Here is a 15,557-nt window from a genome sequence, read left to right as displayed (position 1 = left end):
CACTCTGCCACAAATGATATACGCCTTATTGCTGTACCTATGAAAGGTGTAGACATTTACCTTTAAAATAGTGGAGCGATTCCCTGATCTACGGCAGGGTACCAGCACCTTTCAATTTGTTATGCAGGCTGACCTGTGAGATGTTACAGAACGATCATAAATGGACAACTGCACCAAGTTTAGCTAAGGTCAAGTAAATCTACCTTATTAAAATTGTGTCTGTCGGTGTCCATCCAGTTGCTGCATTCCTGTCATTCTAACAGATGGCGCATCGCAAACACTAACACTACTTCTATAAATCCCACAGCAAATGGCACAGATGGTGCAATGCCAGCGTCAACACTGACGTCTATGTCGATTACTTTGATTTCAACCCATCTTAGATGGGTAGCACAGCTACCCAGGTAGAAAATTCTTTGTAAGTTGTGGTAATTATACTTCAAAGACCCCTGATATTCTATATGGTGGTCCACAAGGCTCTATCCTGGGTCCGCTGCTCTTTTTGATTTACATGCTTCCGTTAGGTCAGATTATCTCAGGGCATTACATGAGCGACCACAGCTATGCTGAAGACACACAACAGTATTTATCAATAGCGCCTGATGACCCCGACTCTCTTGATTCACTGACACAATGTTTTACTTGTGTTTCTGAATGGATGAGTAGTAGTTTTCTTAAACTAAATAAAGAGAAAACTGAAATTTTAGTGATTAGCAATAACAGATAAAACGAAGTTATTAGAAATAAATTTGATGCATTAGGATTAAAAGGCAAAACGGAGGTAAAGAATTTAGGGGTAACTATTGACTGTGACCTGAATTTTAAATCACATATTAATCAGATTACTAGGACAGCATTTTTCCACTAAAGAAATACAACAAAAGTTTGACTCCTTATAACATATAAGATGCTGAGAAATTAATCCACGCTTTTGTTTTTAGTCGACTAGATTACTGTAATGCACTCCTCTCAGGACCACCCAAAAAAGACATCAATCGATTATAACGAGTGCAGAATGGAGCTGCTAGAATCTTAGCTAGGAAAAGAAAATCCGAGCACATCACACCAGTCTGAGCGTCATTACACTGGTTACCTGTGCCATTCAGAATTGACTTTAAAATCCGGCTTATAGTTTACAAAGCTTTAAATCGTCTGCTCCATCTTATATTTCAGAATGTATTACACCTTACACTCCAAATCGTAACCTCAGATCTTTAAATGAGTGTCTGCTTAGAATTCCAAGAGCTAAACTTGAAAGAAGTGGTGAGGAGGGCGGGCGGCCTTCTGCTGTTACACACCTCAAATCAGGAATAGCTGACTGATAGAAATTCACCAGGCTGATACGGTGGAGCACATTAAAACACGGCTGAGAACTCATGACTGTAACATGGCTTTCTCACAGCTTCATCTTAGTTTAGTCCTGATGATCTGTATATTCAATTAATTATCGTTATTATTCATGGTGGCTCCAGAATCTGTACTAACTCCTACTCTCTCTTCTGTTCTCTTTCTGGTTTTCTGTGATCTGGGCGGCCACCACCACCTTATCAGGGCACCGTGATGTCCCTCCATTGATGGATTAAAGGTCAGAAGTCCACATGACTGTCATCATCAAGTCCTTCCATGTGAACCCTGAATACCATGAGGACTGATTGAGGTCATTGATGTGAGGTAGAAGGCCTAGAGGGGACTGGGTGGTCTCATGGCCTAGGGCCGCCTGCAGATTTTATTTTTTCTCCAGCCGTCTGGAGTTTTTTTTGGTTTTTCTGTCCTCCCTGGCCATCGGACCTTACTTGTTAATTAGTGTTCCCTTATCCTAATTTTTATTTATTTTGTCTTTTTTCTCTTTCTTCATCATGTCAAGCACTTTGAGCTCCGTTATTTAGATGAAAATGTGCGACAGAAATAAATGTTGTTGTTGTTGTTGTAATTAAATCTACTGTGTTTATGAAGGAGAAAACAGAAATTCTATAAAGGGAACTAAATATAAAACGATAAGGCATCTCTAACCAAAGAGCAATTCTGATCTTCTTTCATACGTTTAAAATGTGCATTCAGTGTCAGACTGACAAGCTCCCTCTTCCTAATCCTGTGTGCCTCCTGCAGTTTCTCCCACAATCCTCGGCTTTGCGGTCAGGTGGACTGCTAACTGTCAAGTGGCCCCGTGTGATTCTGTAAGGCCTACGATGGCCTGCTGCTCTGTTCAAAGATGGCTCCTATTGCTATGCCTCCCTGTGGTCATCATGAGCAGGATAAAGGAAGCATAGAGAGGAGACAAATGGGTGACTGGCGGCATTTAGTGTAAAAAACAATGTTCAGCTATAAATGAGTCTGCTGCTTTCAGTGTCATCTAGGTGACCTCACTTCATCTGTCTGAGCGATTTCTCATTTTCAGAATGTATGTCTCTAGGTGGAGTCGCCCATGAGCGTCTCTAACTAAATCAAAGTGAAACAGTGTCTTGGAGATTCCATTTCACCCTGATATTTCAAGTTCAGAGGACAGGGCAATTCTGCCTTTTCTGACTAACGTGCATGCAGAGCTGGCAAACGGCCTCTGGTCTGACCTCCTCACAGAGCCCCGGCTGTCTGCACGGGCCACTTGGCACTTACCCTTGTGCACTGGTCTGTAGGCCTCTAGGAAGTACGGCTTCAGAAACACGTCAAAGAGATTGCCAGTCAGCCCCTCGATGGAATCATCAATGGGTAACACGTGAATCCTTTTCCCATATTTTACATCTGGACATGGCTGAATACTGCAGAAATATAAAACACAAGACGATAATGAAGTCCTCCAGGAAGGGAGTAGCGCTACTGTTGACTCAGTTAAACCAAAACACTTTGAAATGACTACAGTTTTATAGAGAGTGTAATGAAACTCTGCCTTGCTGGTCAGTCTCAAATGCAACTCATCATCACTCTCTGGGGCCGCGATAAACAAGAGCGAATCAAACGAGACGCCTCGATACACAGCATGGTGGGTTAAATCGAATTCGAATTTGGGAGAGAAGATGTGTACTGGAAAGGCAGCGTGAGATTTCAAAAAGGCGGGTTTCTTCTCTTTGTACACTCCAATGTCATTTATATGGAGATAACCTGTGGTCAGGCAAAGCGGTTTGGTCAAAACCGAAACATCGGGCACACAAGTGAAGATTTCTTGTTGTGTTTGCATCATTAAAAATGGCCAAAGAGCAGGAGCTAAGACTATTCGGTATAAGACGAACAGACAGCCTGGTTGCTAAACTTCAGCTAGGCTGTACAGTAAATCGATTGTATTCTCGTGGCAAACCACTGCTCTGAATCTAAGAATCAATTCCAGTTACCAAGTACATAACATAATGACAATGGGGCTGTAAAAAGATTACGCCCTAAGTTCCAATTATGTTGGACGTGACGTTCACAGGCTCTTCAGGTATTACAGAGCAATGCCTCACTTCTACAAGAGCTCACTGGACGGGTGCCTGCTTCACGTGCCAGAGGATGAGAGACGTGACGGGTGAATTCAGGCTAAACCTTTACAATGAGTGCAACCATTTAATGAAGAGGAAGGCACAACGTGGCTACTCCGAACGACGTCAGAAACGCGCGCCTTTCTTACCTGATCACGTCGCCCAGCCGCACACGCAGATTGTTCCGTGTCACGCGGTTCATTCGCACTCTCTCCTCAACGCAGGTGTCATCGGTGAGGACAATGCACACGGTCTGCCGACGCTTCTTCCCCTTGAGCAGCACTGTGTCCCCACGAAACATCTGTAGCTCCTCCATCTTACTCTGTGACAAAAGACAATCCTGCAGACGTCAAGCCCAAACAAAGGCAGCAGCAAAATTTACTTTTTCATTTTAACAATTGTACATTTAGCAGAAGCGCTTATCCAGAGCGACTTACATAATCGAGTCAGCAACAATTAGGCTTCTGATTTTATTCTCACGCATTGACGTTTAATTTGAATACCCAGAAACTTCTTTCTTTGTGAAATTTGTGAATTTCCCCTTGGGATTAATAAAGTATCTATCTATCTATCTATCTATCTATCTATCTATCTATCTATCTATCTATCTATCTATCTATCTATCTATCTATGATATAGTGCCTTTCACATCTATCTATCTATCTATCTATCTATCTATCTATCTATCTATCTATCTATCTATCTATCTATCTATCTATCTATCTATCTATCTATCTATCTATGATATAGCGCCTTTCACATCTATCTATCTATCTATCTATCTATCTATCTATCTATCTATCTATCTATCTATGATATAGCGCCTTTCACATCTATCTATCTATCTATCTATCTATCTATCTATCTATCTATCTATCTATCTATGATATAGCACCTTTCACATCTATCTATCTATCTATCTATCTATCTATCTATCTATCTATGATATAGCGCCTTTCACATCTATCTAGCTATCTATCTATCTATGATATAGTGCCTTTCACATCTATCTATCTATCTATCTATCTATCTATCTATCTATCTATCTATCTATGATATAGCGCCTTTCACATATATCTATCTATCTATCTATCTATCTATCTATCTATGATATAGCGCCTTTCACATCTATCTATCTATCTATCTATCTATCTATCTATCTATCTATCTATCTATCTATGATATAGCGCCTTTCACATCTATCTATCTATCTATCTATCTATCTATCTATCTATCTATCTATCTATGATATAGCGCCTTTAACATCTATCTATCTATCTATCTATCTATCTATCTATCTATCTATCTATCTATGATATAGCGCCTTTCACATCTATCTATCTATCTATCTATCTATCTATCTATCTATCTATCTATCTATGATATAGCGCCTTTCACATCTATCTATCTATCTATCTATCTATCTATCTATCTATCTATGATATAGCGCCTTTCACATCTATCTATCTATCTATCTATCTATCTATCTATCTATCTATCTATCTATCTATGATATAGCGCCTTTCACATCTATCTATCTATCTATCTATCTATCTATCTATCTATCTATCTATGATATAGCGCCTTTCACATCTATCTATCTATCTATCTATCTATCTATCTATCTATCTATCTATCTATCTATCTATGATATAGCGCCTTTCACATCTATCTATCTATCTATCTATCTATCTATCTATCTATATATCTATCTATCTATCTATCTATCTATGATATAGCGCCTTTAACATCTATCTATCTATCTATCTATCTATCTATCTATCTATCTATCTATCTATCTATCTATCTATTATATAGCGCCTTTCACATCTATCTATCTATCTATCTATCTATCTATCTATCTATCTATCTATCTATCTATCTATCTATGATATAGCGCCTTTCACATCTATCTATCTATCTATCTATCTATCTATCTATCTATCTATCTATCTATCTATCTATCTATCTATGATATAGCGCCTTTCACATCTATCTATCTATCTATCTATCTATCTATCTATCTATCTATCTATCTATCTATGATATAGCGCCTTTCACATCTATCTATCTATCTATCTATCTATCTATCTATCTATCTATCTATCTATCTATCTATCTATCTATCTATCTATCTATGATATAGCGCCTTTCACATCTATCTATCTATCTATCTATCTATCTATCTATCTATGATATAGCGCCTTTAACATCTATCTATCTATCTATCTATCTATCTATCTATCTATCTATCTATCTATCTATGATATAGCGCCTTTCACATCTATCTATCTATCTATCTATCTATCTATCTATCTATCTATGTATGATATAGCGCCTTTCACATCTATCTATCTATCTATCTATCTATCTATCTATCTATCTATCTATCTATCTATCTATCTATGATATAGCGCCTTTCACATCTATCTATCTATCTATCTATCTATCTATCTATCTATCTATCTATCTATCTATCTATCTATCTATCGATCTATCTATCTATCTATGATATAGCGCCTTTCACATCTATCTATCTATCTTCTTTTTTTAACAGACAAATTCAAAGCACGCGCACTGGAAGTTGCCCAGCACTTACCCACACACATTACATTAGTGATATGAGTTCCAGTTTATGGTAACGCATTTGATTAGAGGAAATATAACTCGATGCCAAGCTTCCCAAAAGCGCCGAGTCTTACTGAGCTCATTTGATAAAGTGCAGCTAACCTTGCAACTATATTCTTGTACAAATTATTTTTGGGGTCACCTGCTACTTTGGCTTTTAACAGCAAAACTGAAACGCTCAACATTCTCCTGATGTAAAGGTTGAATCAGAAATGTGCCAGCCTGTGTTCTCAATGTGGACCCTCACTGACCTCACAGCTTTCACTCCAACCGCTGCCCAAGCCCGCCGTCCGACAGCCTCACCTGAGACAGGCAGACGATGCTGTTGTCCTCGTTGAGGGCCTCGTCCACGATGAGCCGGTTTGGCCGGTGCTTCTGTTTCAGGATTGCCGTGGAGTAATCCTCATCCTTTGATCTGAAGAGAGGCAGATGTGCACAAACATGAGACGCGTATGCCCCGCTGTGCCCATCACTAACCTGCACACAGATTTAGACTGCTGCTGGCATACCAAGGACCTGAGATAAGGCCAGCAGTGCGACCGACGCCATTCAGGACACTGCAGACTGCTCAATGATCAGAGAGTTACAGTGATCCCCTGCTATATCGCGTTTCAGCTATCGCGCCCCCGCTACATCGCAGATTTATTAATACTATTATTACCATATTTACTCGTGTGCACGCGCCCTCGTGTAAGATGTGCACCCTAATTTTTACAAAGAAAATCACGAAAAAAATTTTCCCCGTGTACAACGCACATTGTAATTGTATAGGAAGAGTTTAGGGCAGGTTTTTCGTGAAATGCCCTTCTGTTTTTGTTGCATGACGAGAGAGAGTGAGAGAGTGAGAGTGAGAGTGAGAGAGTGAGAGCGAGAGTGAGAGAGCCCAAGCAGAAGAAGTAAACATCCATCCATCTTCCAACCCACTGAATGCAAACACAGGGTCACAGGGGTCTGCTGGAGCCAATCCCAGCCAACACAGGGCACAAGGCAGGAACCAATCCCGGGCAGGGTGCCAATCCACCGCAGGACACACACAAACACACCAAGCACACACCAGGGACAATTTAGAATCACCAATCCACCTAACCTGCATGTCTTTGGACTGTGGGAGGAAACCCAGGCAGACACGGGGAGAACCCAGGAAGCGAACCCAGGTCCCCTAACTGCGAGGCAGCAGCGCTACCCACTGCGCCACTGTGCCGCCCAGAAGTAAACATTACACAAACAAATTTCCTCATGTATGACGCACACCTGATTTTCTAATGCTAATTTTCGGGAAAAAATGTGCGCATGCTACACGGGTAAATACGGTATTACTAGGGGGCTCGGCCCCCTGCTGGCTTCGCTCACCCACCCCTGGGTTTGGTTTACCAGATAAACGATTTAAAGAGATTGTTATTTTCATGGGAATTGTTACATTTTCATGTTTACTTTAAAACTTTTGTAAAAACAACATTTGTCCTTTACTTCCTGCCCCAGGCGTGGTTACATCTCTTTCTCGCGGCACTTGTAACGCTGCTCGGGTTGTGAAGAGGGGGGTCTAAGCGCACACTAAGGAGATGCGATCGGTTCAGCTGCTGTCCTGCTGCTGGCCAGCTGTGGGCAGTGCTTGTCACGCTTGGCGTCAGTCACTTAAAAGCCTGTACAGCAGCTGTCCGTTTGCCACTTCGCGTCCGTGCCACTCGCTTTGTGAAGACGGGCAGCTGAACGCACGCTAAGTAGAAGTGGACGGATCAGCTACTGGCTTTGTGCTGCTTCTACCAAGACGCTTGTTCTGCTTGTCGCTCTGTGCCTTCTGACGGAGGAGGAGGGCTGAACACACGCTGAGGAGAGCTGCTCAGATCATCTGCTGAGCTGCGTGTTCTGCTTGTCGCTGTTTTAAGAGCTGGGAGCACCTGAAGTGTGTGAGGTCAGATGTCAGTGAACTTGTTTTAATTGTTTGTAAGCAGGGCGTGTCGTCAAAGTGTCTGTCCGAGATGATCCGGTCTCCATCGCTTCACTTCAAACACACACACCCAAGTCCCCGGAGGCGCGCTACACTCCTGCCACTTCGCGCTGTGAAGGCGGGGAGCTGACTGCGCGCTAAGGAGAAGTGGACTGTGTGCTGCGTCTGCCAAGATGTTTGTTCTGCCCGTCGCTCATTTAAGAGCCTGACCAGCAGCTGTCCTTCTGTCTCACTGCCTTGTCTTGCGTGACGTTAAAATGTTTTATAACAGAGAGATGTTACTCATATCTATCCTCAGCCCGACATCCACGTACCACATGTGTTTACAAAGTGTGTTTTAATAAGTTTACATGTGTTTAAAGTGTGTGGGGGGCTATTTGAAGGCTTAAACTATAACATAAATGTTTATTTATATGGTTTTCTATATCGCGGATTTTCACCTATCGCTGATGCGTCTGGAACGTAACGTCCGTGACAGGCGGGGGGCTCACTGTACTGTGAAAAACGACGACATTAACTTCACTGCAAATGTTTTTATCTGTACTAATAAAAGGCAAAGCCCTCACTGACTCACTCGTCACTAACTCTCCAACTTCCCGTGTAGGTAGAAGGCTGACATTTCTCAGGCTCGTTCCTTACAGCTTACTTACAAAAGTTAAGCAGGTTTCATTTTGAAATTCTACGTGTGATGGTCATAACAGTTGACAACGTCCGCCATGTTAAACTTTCATATTTATGGCCCCATCTTCATGAAATCTGGTAGTCGGCTTCCCTGCGCTAACCGAAACCGACGTACGTACTTATTTCGGAAGCTGTGAGAAAACAGTAAAAAGGAGGCATGTCAGGCGTCGTCGTACATTTTCTGATGCAGCTGAACGGAAATAACTTCGTGACGCTGCCGCCAAATACTCACAGAAAAATCCACAAGTTAATCGAGCTTCTGCTTGTTGGTGTGACCCCAATAATGAAAAGCGGCTCACACGAAAACAACAAAACAGTACCCACTGGATCCATGGATACTGACTGTGAGTATTTGTGCTGTAACGCTGGTGAAGTCTCTCTCACTCCTTTACGTAAGCTTCCTGAGGGCCTGTTAAATGGCGAACATCCTCAAAGTGAGCATTTCTTGAACAACAGTCGAAAGTACAACAGCGCATTTCAAATGACGTCATTGGGTGCTGTGCCTTCATTTGAAGTCCAGGGACAAGTGTATCACTTGATTGGCAGTCTTTGACTTATGCTGACTGAGGAACACAAATTTTTGCAACTTTAGTTCGTCAGGGACGATGAAAAGGAAGCACAAATACGGTGTGCTAATAGGCCGGCCGTCGCTCCGGTCTCCTCATTCCCTTCCTTGCTTCGCCACGGTATTCACGTCTCCCTGCTGATAACTGCAGCCTTTTTATTTAATCCACGGCTTCTCTGCTCTTTTATTGTTCGTTTATTACCACTATAGTTATTGTGTAGGTATTTTAGACTTCGTTCACATTGTTCAGGTACCCATTTCCTTTATCGTTCCAATTGTACCCCCTTTAACATGTCTATCGAGGTGATCACCATCGATCAAACAACTGTCACTTACCCAGTGGTATCCATGCCCAGAGATGGCGACTGCCTTTTCCATTCTCTGTGTCACATATTGCACGGCCATATCAGGCTCACTCTTGATATCCGGAGGGGCATTGTGTCTTATGTATTGAATGACTGGCACAGGCTCAAGGTGTGGACTGATGACGGTACAGGAGATCATCACACTACACAGGAGCACTAGAAGACTGAAATGCTTAAGCCCTCACCTGTGGTTCTGCTTGGGAGTTGATGGCTGCCGCTGAATTGTTTGGTTGTCGCTTTCAAGTGTACCGAAATGGCTAAATATTTTACACCTTTGGACAACCGGCAATGCCTCTTAAACATCTGAGATTCACAGGTGACGATTTGAGTAGTGGACACTTTGATGTTTATGAATGTTTAAACTCTCAAAAGCTGGATGCCAAGTTATCGGTGAAACTCATTTCAATTCAAACGCCTCCAATTTCCAGTAAGGCTCTGCTTCGCAATGACAATTAATAAGTCACAGGGGCAGACCCTACAAAAGGCTGGCATTGATTTGAGGCGAGATTGCTTTTCACACGGCCAACTGTACGTTGCATGCTCGAGAGTGAGCTCAGCGCACAGCTTGGTCATATTACAACCGGAGGGCCGAACTGACAGCATGGTACACAAAGAGATCCTTAACAAATAATTATTGGGATATTTTCCCTCAGTTTAAGAAGGTTTACTTTTCTTCTTAACACAAATTTTAAGGCAGTACTTTGCCGCTGCGAAGTGCGGGTATTTTGCTAGTTTTTTAATACAAGAGATCTCGCTATCTGCCCCCCAGACAGACCTGCCCAGCGCCTCATCTGCCAGGTCTCAGGTCTCTGCACTTTTACTTGACTGTCAGGTCTGCGCCACTTCACTAAATCTCGTGTGTCGCTCACTCACTGTTATTTATCCACTCTCTTTCATTTTATCTCAATGGCATCTCTTTTTGACAGCCTGAAGAAGAGCAGTGTCTTCATCAGTCACCCACTGTGCACCAGCGGCCCTGACTTGTGCTGCTGAAGCCAATTCTTTATGCCCCCCCCCATACTCTGCACTTTTCTTTCTCTACATCATTGGTGCCATATTGTCTCCTATGGTCCCCGCCATTCTGTGTTGTCCCCTTCACGGCTGACTCACTTTTTACATTTTTATTTAGTTGTTTTTTTGTTTATTATTTTACCTTTGTAACTGTCATTTTTTTTTTCAATTTCTGTAAAGCTAAATGTTTTGTATGAAACTGCACTAAATAAATGAAAACTGCTGTAAGAGTCAGTTTACCTAAATATGAGCGCACAGTCTATGGGATTGTGGAAGAGAAGTGAAGAAGAGAGTGCAGGCAGAGTGGAGAAGAGTGTCAGGAGTGACAGACGGGTACCAGCAAGAGTGACAGGGAAGGTCTACAGGACGGTAGTGAGACCAGCTGTGTGATATGTGCTGGAGACAGTGGCACAGGAGACCGAGCTGGAGGTGGCAGAGTTAAAGATGCTAAGATTTGTACTGGGGGTGACGAGGATGGACAGGATCAGAAACGAGGACATTAGAGGGTCAGCTCAAAGTCAGAGAGGCGAGATGGCGTTGGTTTGGAGAGCTGAGAGGTATACTGAGAGAAGGGTACTAAGGATAGAGCTGCCAGGGAAGAGGAGAAGAGGAAGGCCTAAGAGAAGGCGTTGAGAGAGGACATGCAGGTGATTGGGGTAACAGAACAAGATGCAGAGGACAAGAAGATGATCCACAGTGGCAACCCCTAATGGGAGAAGCCGAAAGAAGAAGAAGAAGAAGGAGAAGTCTGTGGGAGGTTCCTAAGTAAGTGCATTGGTATTTTCTAATTATTTGTAGCCCCTCTGACTAAAGCGTATACTCAGTCAGTGACCAGCCTTGCCAGGTGTAAGGTGTGGTGGGCACAGAGTTTTAAACAGTGCCTTGTGTGCCTCAAGTAACATGAAGGACAACGTGCTTTATTGAATGTGAGTGACGTACGTTTAAAGCGTACAGAAGAAGAAGTAAAGTATCTTTAAGTGTAGAAACAACTAAAGTTTGACAAGGAAAGCTGCGTTTACAGAAGAGACATTTTTCCTAATGTTTTGCCTTTACTTCTACGTGTGTGACAATTCTTTTGTCTTTGAATTTTCACTAAATCTTTTAAAGTGAACTTTTGAACGGAGGACTTTCTTTCTCCACACGTTTCACTCGTGCTCGGCGCTGCCTTACCCATCAGCAGCAGCTACAGCTGCCATTGTTGTCGTCCTCTTTATGCTAAAACGCCTCGCTGTCATGCCCACTTGATGCTGGACCTCGGGGTCCAAGAACACCCCTGCCTGCTGAGCACGTGGATGTCAGATCTGCTTCCTCTTCTCAGACTGCCCAGCATTAACGTCACAAATAAGCCGAGGCCCCTTGCAGATGGTCCAAAGCGGCTGTATGGACATCCGGCTCCTGCACATGGCCACCACCTGTTAGTAAGCTGTTAATGCTGAGCTGCTGCCCGTTCAGCTCGGCTTCCTTTCCACGTCAGGGAGTACGTAAACACCAGGATTATTCCAGAGATCGGGAAATGGGAAACAGCAGGGACGTGCGCTGCTCGCGTCTATTCGTCTTTCACTCTGTCTACCGCACACACTTGTTCCGATTCGCTGGGCATCCCCAAAGCCTCTGAACGAGACTCAACTGTAGACCGAGATGTTCTTACTGTTAACGGTGATGTTACAAAGAACGGCTAAACATCTAAGAGATAACAGAGAAATGGGTCACCACGTTTAGTTCTGCAGGTCACTGCACATTTGTGTGGACTGTGACTTCGGCCACTCAGCTCATATTTTACTCACACCACAGATGCAGAAAGGTGGCCCTTCCTAAAGTTAAACATCACGTCATGGGACAGCTTTAAACTCGCTAGATAGTCCCAAATGTCTTGTGTCTCGCTTCTAACGCAAAAGCAAGAACTCCAGACTGTGTAACATGAGGACGGGCAGTTTCAGCGTCCAGGATTAGAAAAAGTAAGGCTAAAGGTTCAGAGCCGCAGCTGTCCTTGTGATACAAGGAACCTTACTCCACAAATGTGCCAGGCACCGATTGCCACACTCCGAGGTTTGAAAATGTCTCTGGATCCTAAAAAAGACTCGCCTGCGCTGGGCCAAAATTCCTCCTGACGTCATCAGAGTCCGCCATGGCAGGAGCTCAAATGTTCTGCTCTTGGCCTGGCGACGCTGGGCTGATATTTCTGGCAAACGTTTCACTTCGGCCTTGTTTAAACTGAAGTCTGGGATTTGGAGCAAGAGAAGGAAAACTGTATTATTAAATGAATAACACCCTTACTCTTTAAGGTCATGGGAACGTCTGATACATCCCATAAGCAACTGCTGTGACACGTGACTCTCTTACGAGGACTAAAGGCATTTCTAGTGGTCAGTGAGCCTGGCACCACGTCTTCCTGGACTGTGGGAGCAAAACCTACTTGAGAACGGGGAGAAAGCACAGATGCCATACTGAAGGGAATCAAAGCAGAGCTCAGTTCAGCTGCGCCAACACGTCACCCTCTTCCATACAAGAATAGAAAACAACCAAATAAAACACAAAACTGACACACGACTCACCTTAGTAACAAATAGAGAAATGTGAATTCAAAGGTGCTATCTAACAAACACAGGCCTGCTTCGTTTAAAAGCCAATCTCATCTGAATGATTCTCGAACTTGGCAAGACGCTTTGCAGCGGTGGGCATCTCATGCTGCTTTGCTTTCTTATTTTTTGGTGTTTTTGTAACTGGACTTGTAATGGGGCTGACTCTCGGAGACTCCAGATCAAATGCTGAGCGTTCAAACTCCGCAATAACACTTACCAAGCGCCTTGAGCATGGAAAAGGCGCTATATAAATAAAATGTATTATTATTATTACCTGAGCACCGAGTCCTAAACGCATGCACTGTGTAGACTTCACGCAGGTGACAGTAAGGAGATTGTGGGTCGTGGAGAGCACTTTGAGTAGTGAGAGGAGCGCGACAGAACTGTACAGAATCCTATTATCAGCCTCCTTTCTGCTTCTATCGCTTCTTAAATTGACCCCCTTCTCGTTTTTTCTAAGAATACGACTGGCTAAAAATGGGTGAAAGTGCAATGTCTTATTACTCAGAGGATGCCGCAATCCAAGGAGACTCACAACGTCGGAGATACAATTGGCTCAGGCAGGTGAAGTTACCAGCTCAGTGCCACACAGAGTTAGTAGTGAGGTCTGAACCCAACCCATCCAAACCCTTAACCAGTGCCCCTCTCTGCCAGTTTATAAAACTAGATAACTACAGGTCAATCTGACCCATCAATGGCAGCAAGTTGCCCTCCTACTACCTACCACATTATCTGGTCCCTTGATTTTTCATTTCTTTTCATATTTGTGGGCCCCCCTAGGCAGGCACAAAGTAACAAAAAGGGGGGTGCGAAAATGTGAAAAAAAGAAAACAAGAATCGGAAATATGAAAAATACATCTATTGAAACATTCTGATACTAGAAAAATAAATCTAGAGTTAGATAAATGTTGATAAAAGTTGAGCTGTTTCTAATAAAATATGCATCATTAATTAAAAAAGAACAAATTGGTATTAATGGGCTCCTTTCAAAAAAAACGTTAGGGGGGCGCAATTAAAACTGTCATGAAAACTCGGGTCACAAACACTTAAAGGTTGAGATACGCTGCGTTATTTGATACACTCTATGAATCCCTGAGGGGACACCTTTAGGGTCAGCCATCGTTCAGCACCCCTCCTGAAGGGCCCAATGGTGCAGCAATGGGGTTTGAGCTGGCAGGCCAGGTCCGTGGGCTCAGAGCTGCCACTCCGAGAGTTTGTGAGGACTTTACCCTTAATGAGTGTCCACCTGTGTATTCACGTCTGACGCGTTTACTTCACATGTGTAACACTTTAAACGTGTCAAACTGTCCCAAACCCCCAATCGGTCCGGGGCCTGCTCTAATGTGCCGCTCCAGCTACTTCGCTATTTATATTTTTGTACAAACGACAGCCGCTACCCACCTCACCACTGACACCACTTTTTTTAACATCACCAGATTCTACCAAATACACGAAAACGGTGGACCTCAAAGTAATCCAAACTACACTGAAGGTAGTTGGCATGGCCCCTTAATGAAATAGCCCACGCAGTGCCCAGACGGAGGGGTCTACTCCTGGCATGTCTGCTTTCGGCGGAGGGCTTGGCACGCTCTCGCCACATTCCAGTGGGTACACATACGCAGGAGTCGTCCCACAGTCCAGACTGGCAGTCGTTCGCTGACTACGCATGTGTGCCAATGTGTCCTGTCATTTGACTCTCCTGATTATTTCGTGTTGTTCACTACAGCGATGCCTGCTGGCTCCTTTTGCTGATCACCCCTCTGGAAATAACGAACGCTGCCCGCAGAGTTTGAGAACGACAACGCGTGTGTCGGGACTTCTACAAACTGAAACACTCGGCGCGCCCGCCTGCCGCCCCACCCCTCGAACTTTCCCATCCCTGCCACTCACTTTGCCCGGTCGGCTCTTTTCGGCTGGCACGAACGCCCAGCTGGGGCCCGCACGCGCACGAGTGTCCGAATTTCGAGTGAGGCCGGCCGTAGCTGCGAGCGCCCGAAGAGCACGGCCTAAAACGCCCCTGCCAAGGACTCGGTCACCCCGCGACCACGCGCTCTGCCCAGCCACCCTGGAGCGGAGCGCTACTTACTCTGCTCCGGACGCTGGCATGTCGGCGACTGTCGCGAGCCTCTTCCCCCTCTCTCTCTCTCTGTGCCGTGCGCGCGGCGCCGTGTGTCGCACTTTGGAGAGGCTGCTGCGGGTGCACACAAGCCGGACGCGTCTCTGCCTCCTCGTTCGCAGTCGCGGGTTTCGAGCGCCCGGGCGGGAGGGAAGGCGGAGTGCGCAGTGCGCAGGCGCCGACGAGAGCCGCCCTGAATGATGCCAACCGCCAAGAAGGGG

The 15,557-nt window shown here is 44.2% G+C and overlaps 1 protein-coding gene across 1 annotated transcript in view; it reads right to left on the bottom strand.

Moving 5' to 3' along the window:
• Positions 1-15,490, bottom strand: part of LOC114667386 (transitional endoplasmic reticulum ATPase-like) — a 41,004-nt gene extending 25,514 nt beyond the window's left edge. Inside the window, exons 1-4 of the mRNA XM_028822665.2 lie at positions 15,307-15,490; positions 6,378-6,489; positions 3,596-3,768; positions 2,611-2,753 (exon numbers count right to left, since the gene is read on the bottom strand). Of these exons, the coding sequence (XP_028678498.1) occupies positions 2,611-2,753; positions 3,596-3,768; positions 6,378-6,489; positions 15,307-15,326 (448 nt within the window). The 5' untranslated portion in view covers positions 15,327-15,490. The remainder of the gene's footprint in view (positions 1-2,610; positions 2,754-3,595; positions 3,769-6,377; positions 6,490-15,306) is intronic.
• Positions 15,491-15,557: the final 67 nt, after the last annotated feature.

This window comes from Erpetoichthys calabaricus, chromosome 17 (genome assembly GCF_900747795.2).
Source record: "Erpetoichthys calabaricus chromosome 17, fErpCal1.3, whole genome shotgun sequence".
Lineage (NCBI taxonomy): Eukaryota > Metazoa > Chordata > Cladistia > Polypteriformes > Polypteridae > Erpetoichthys > Erpetoichthys calabaricus.
This window is presented reverse-complemented; position numbering and strand designations above follow the sequence as displayed.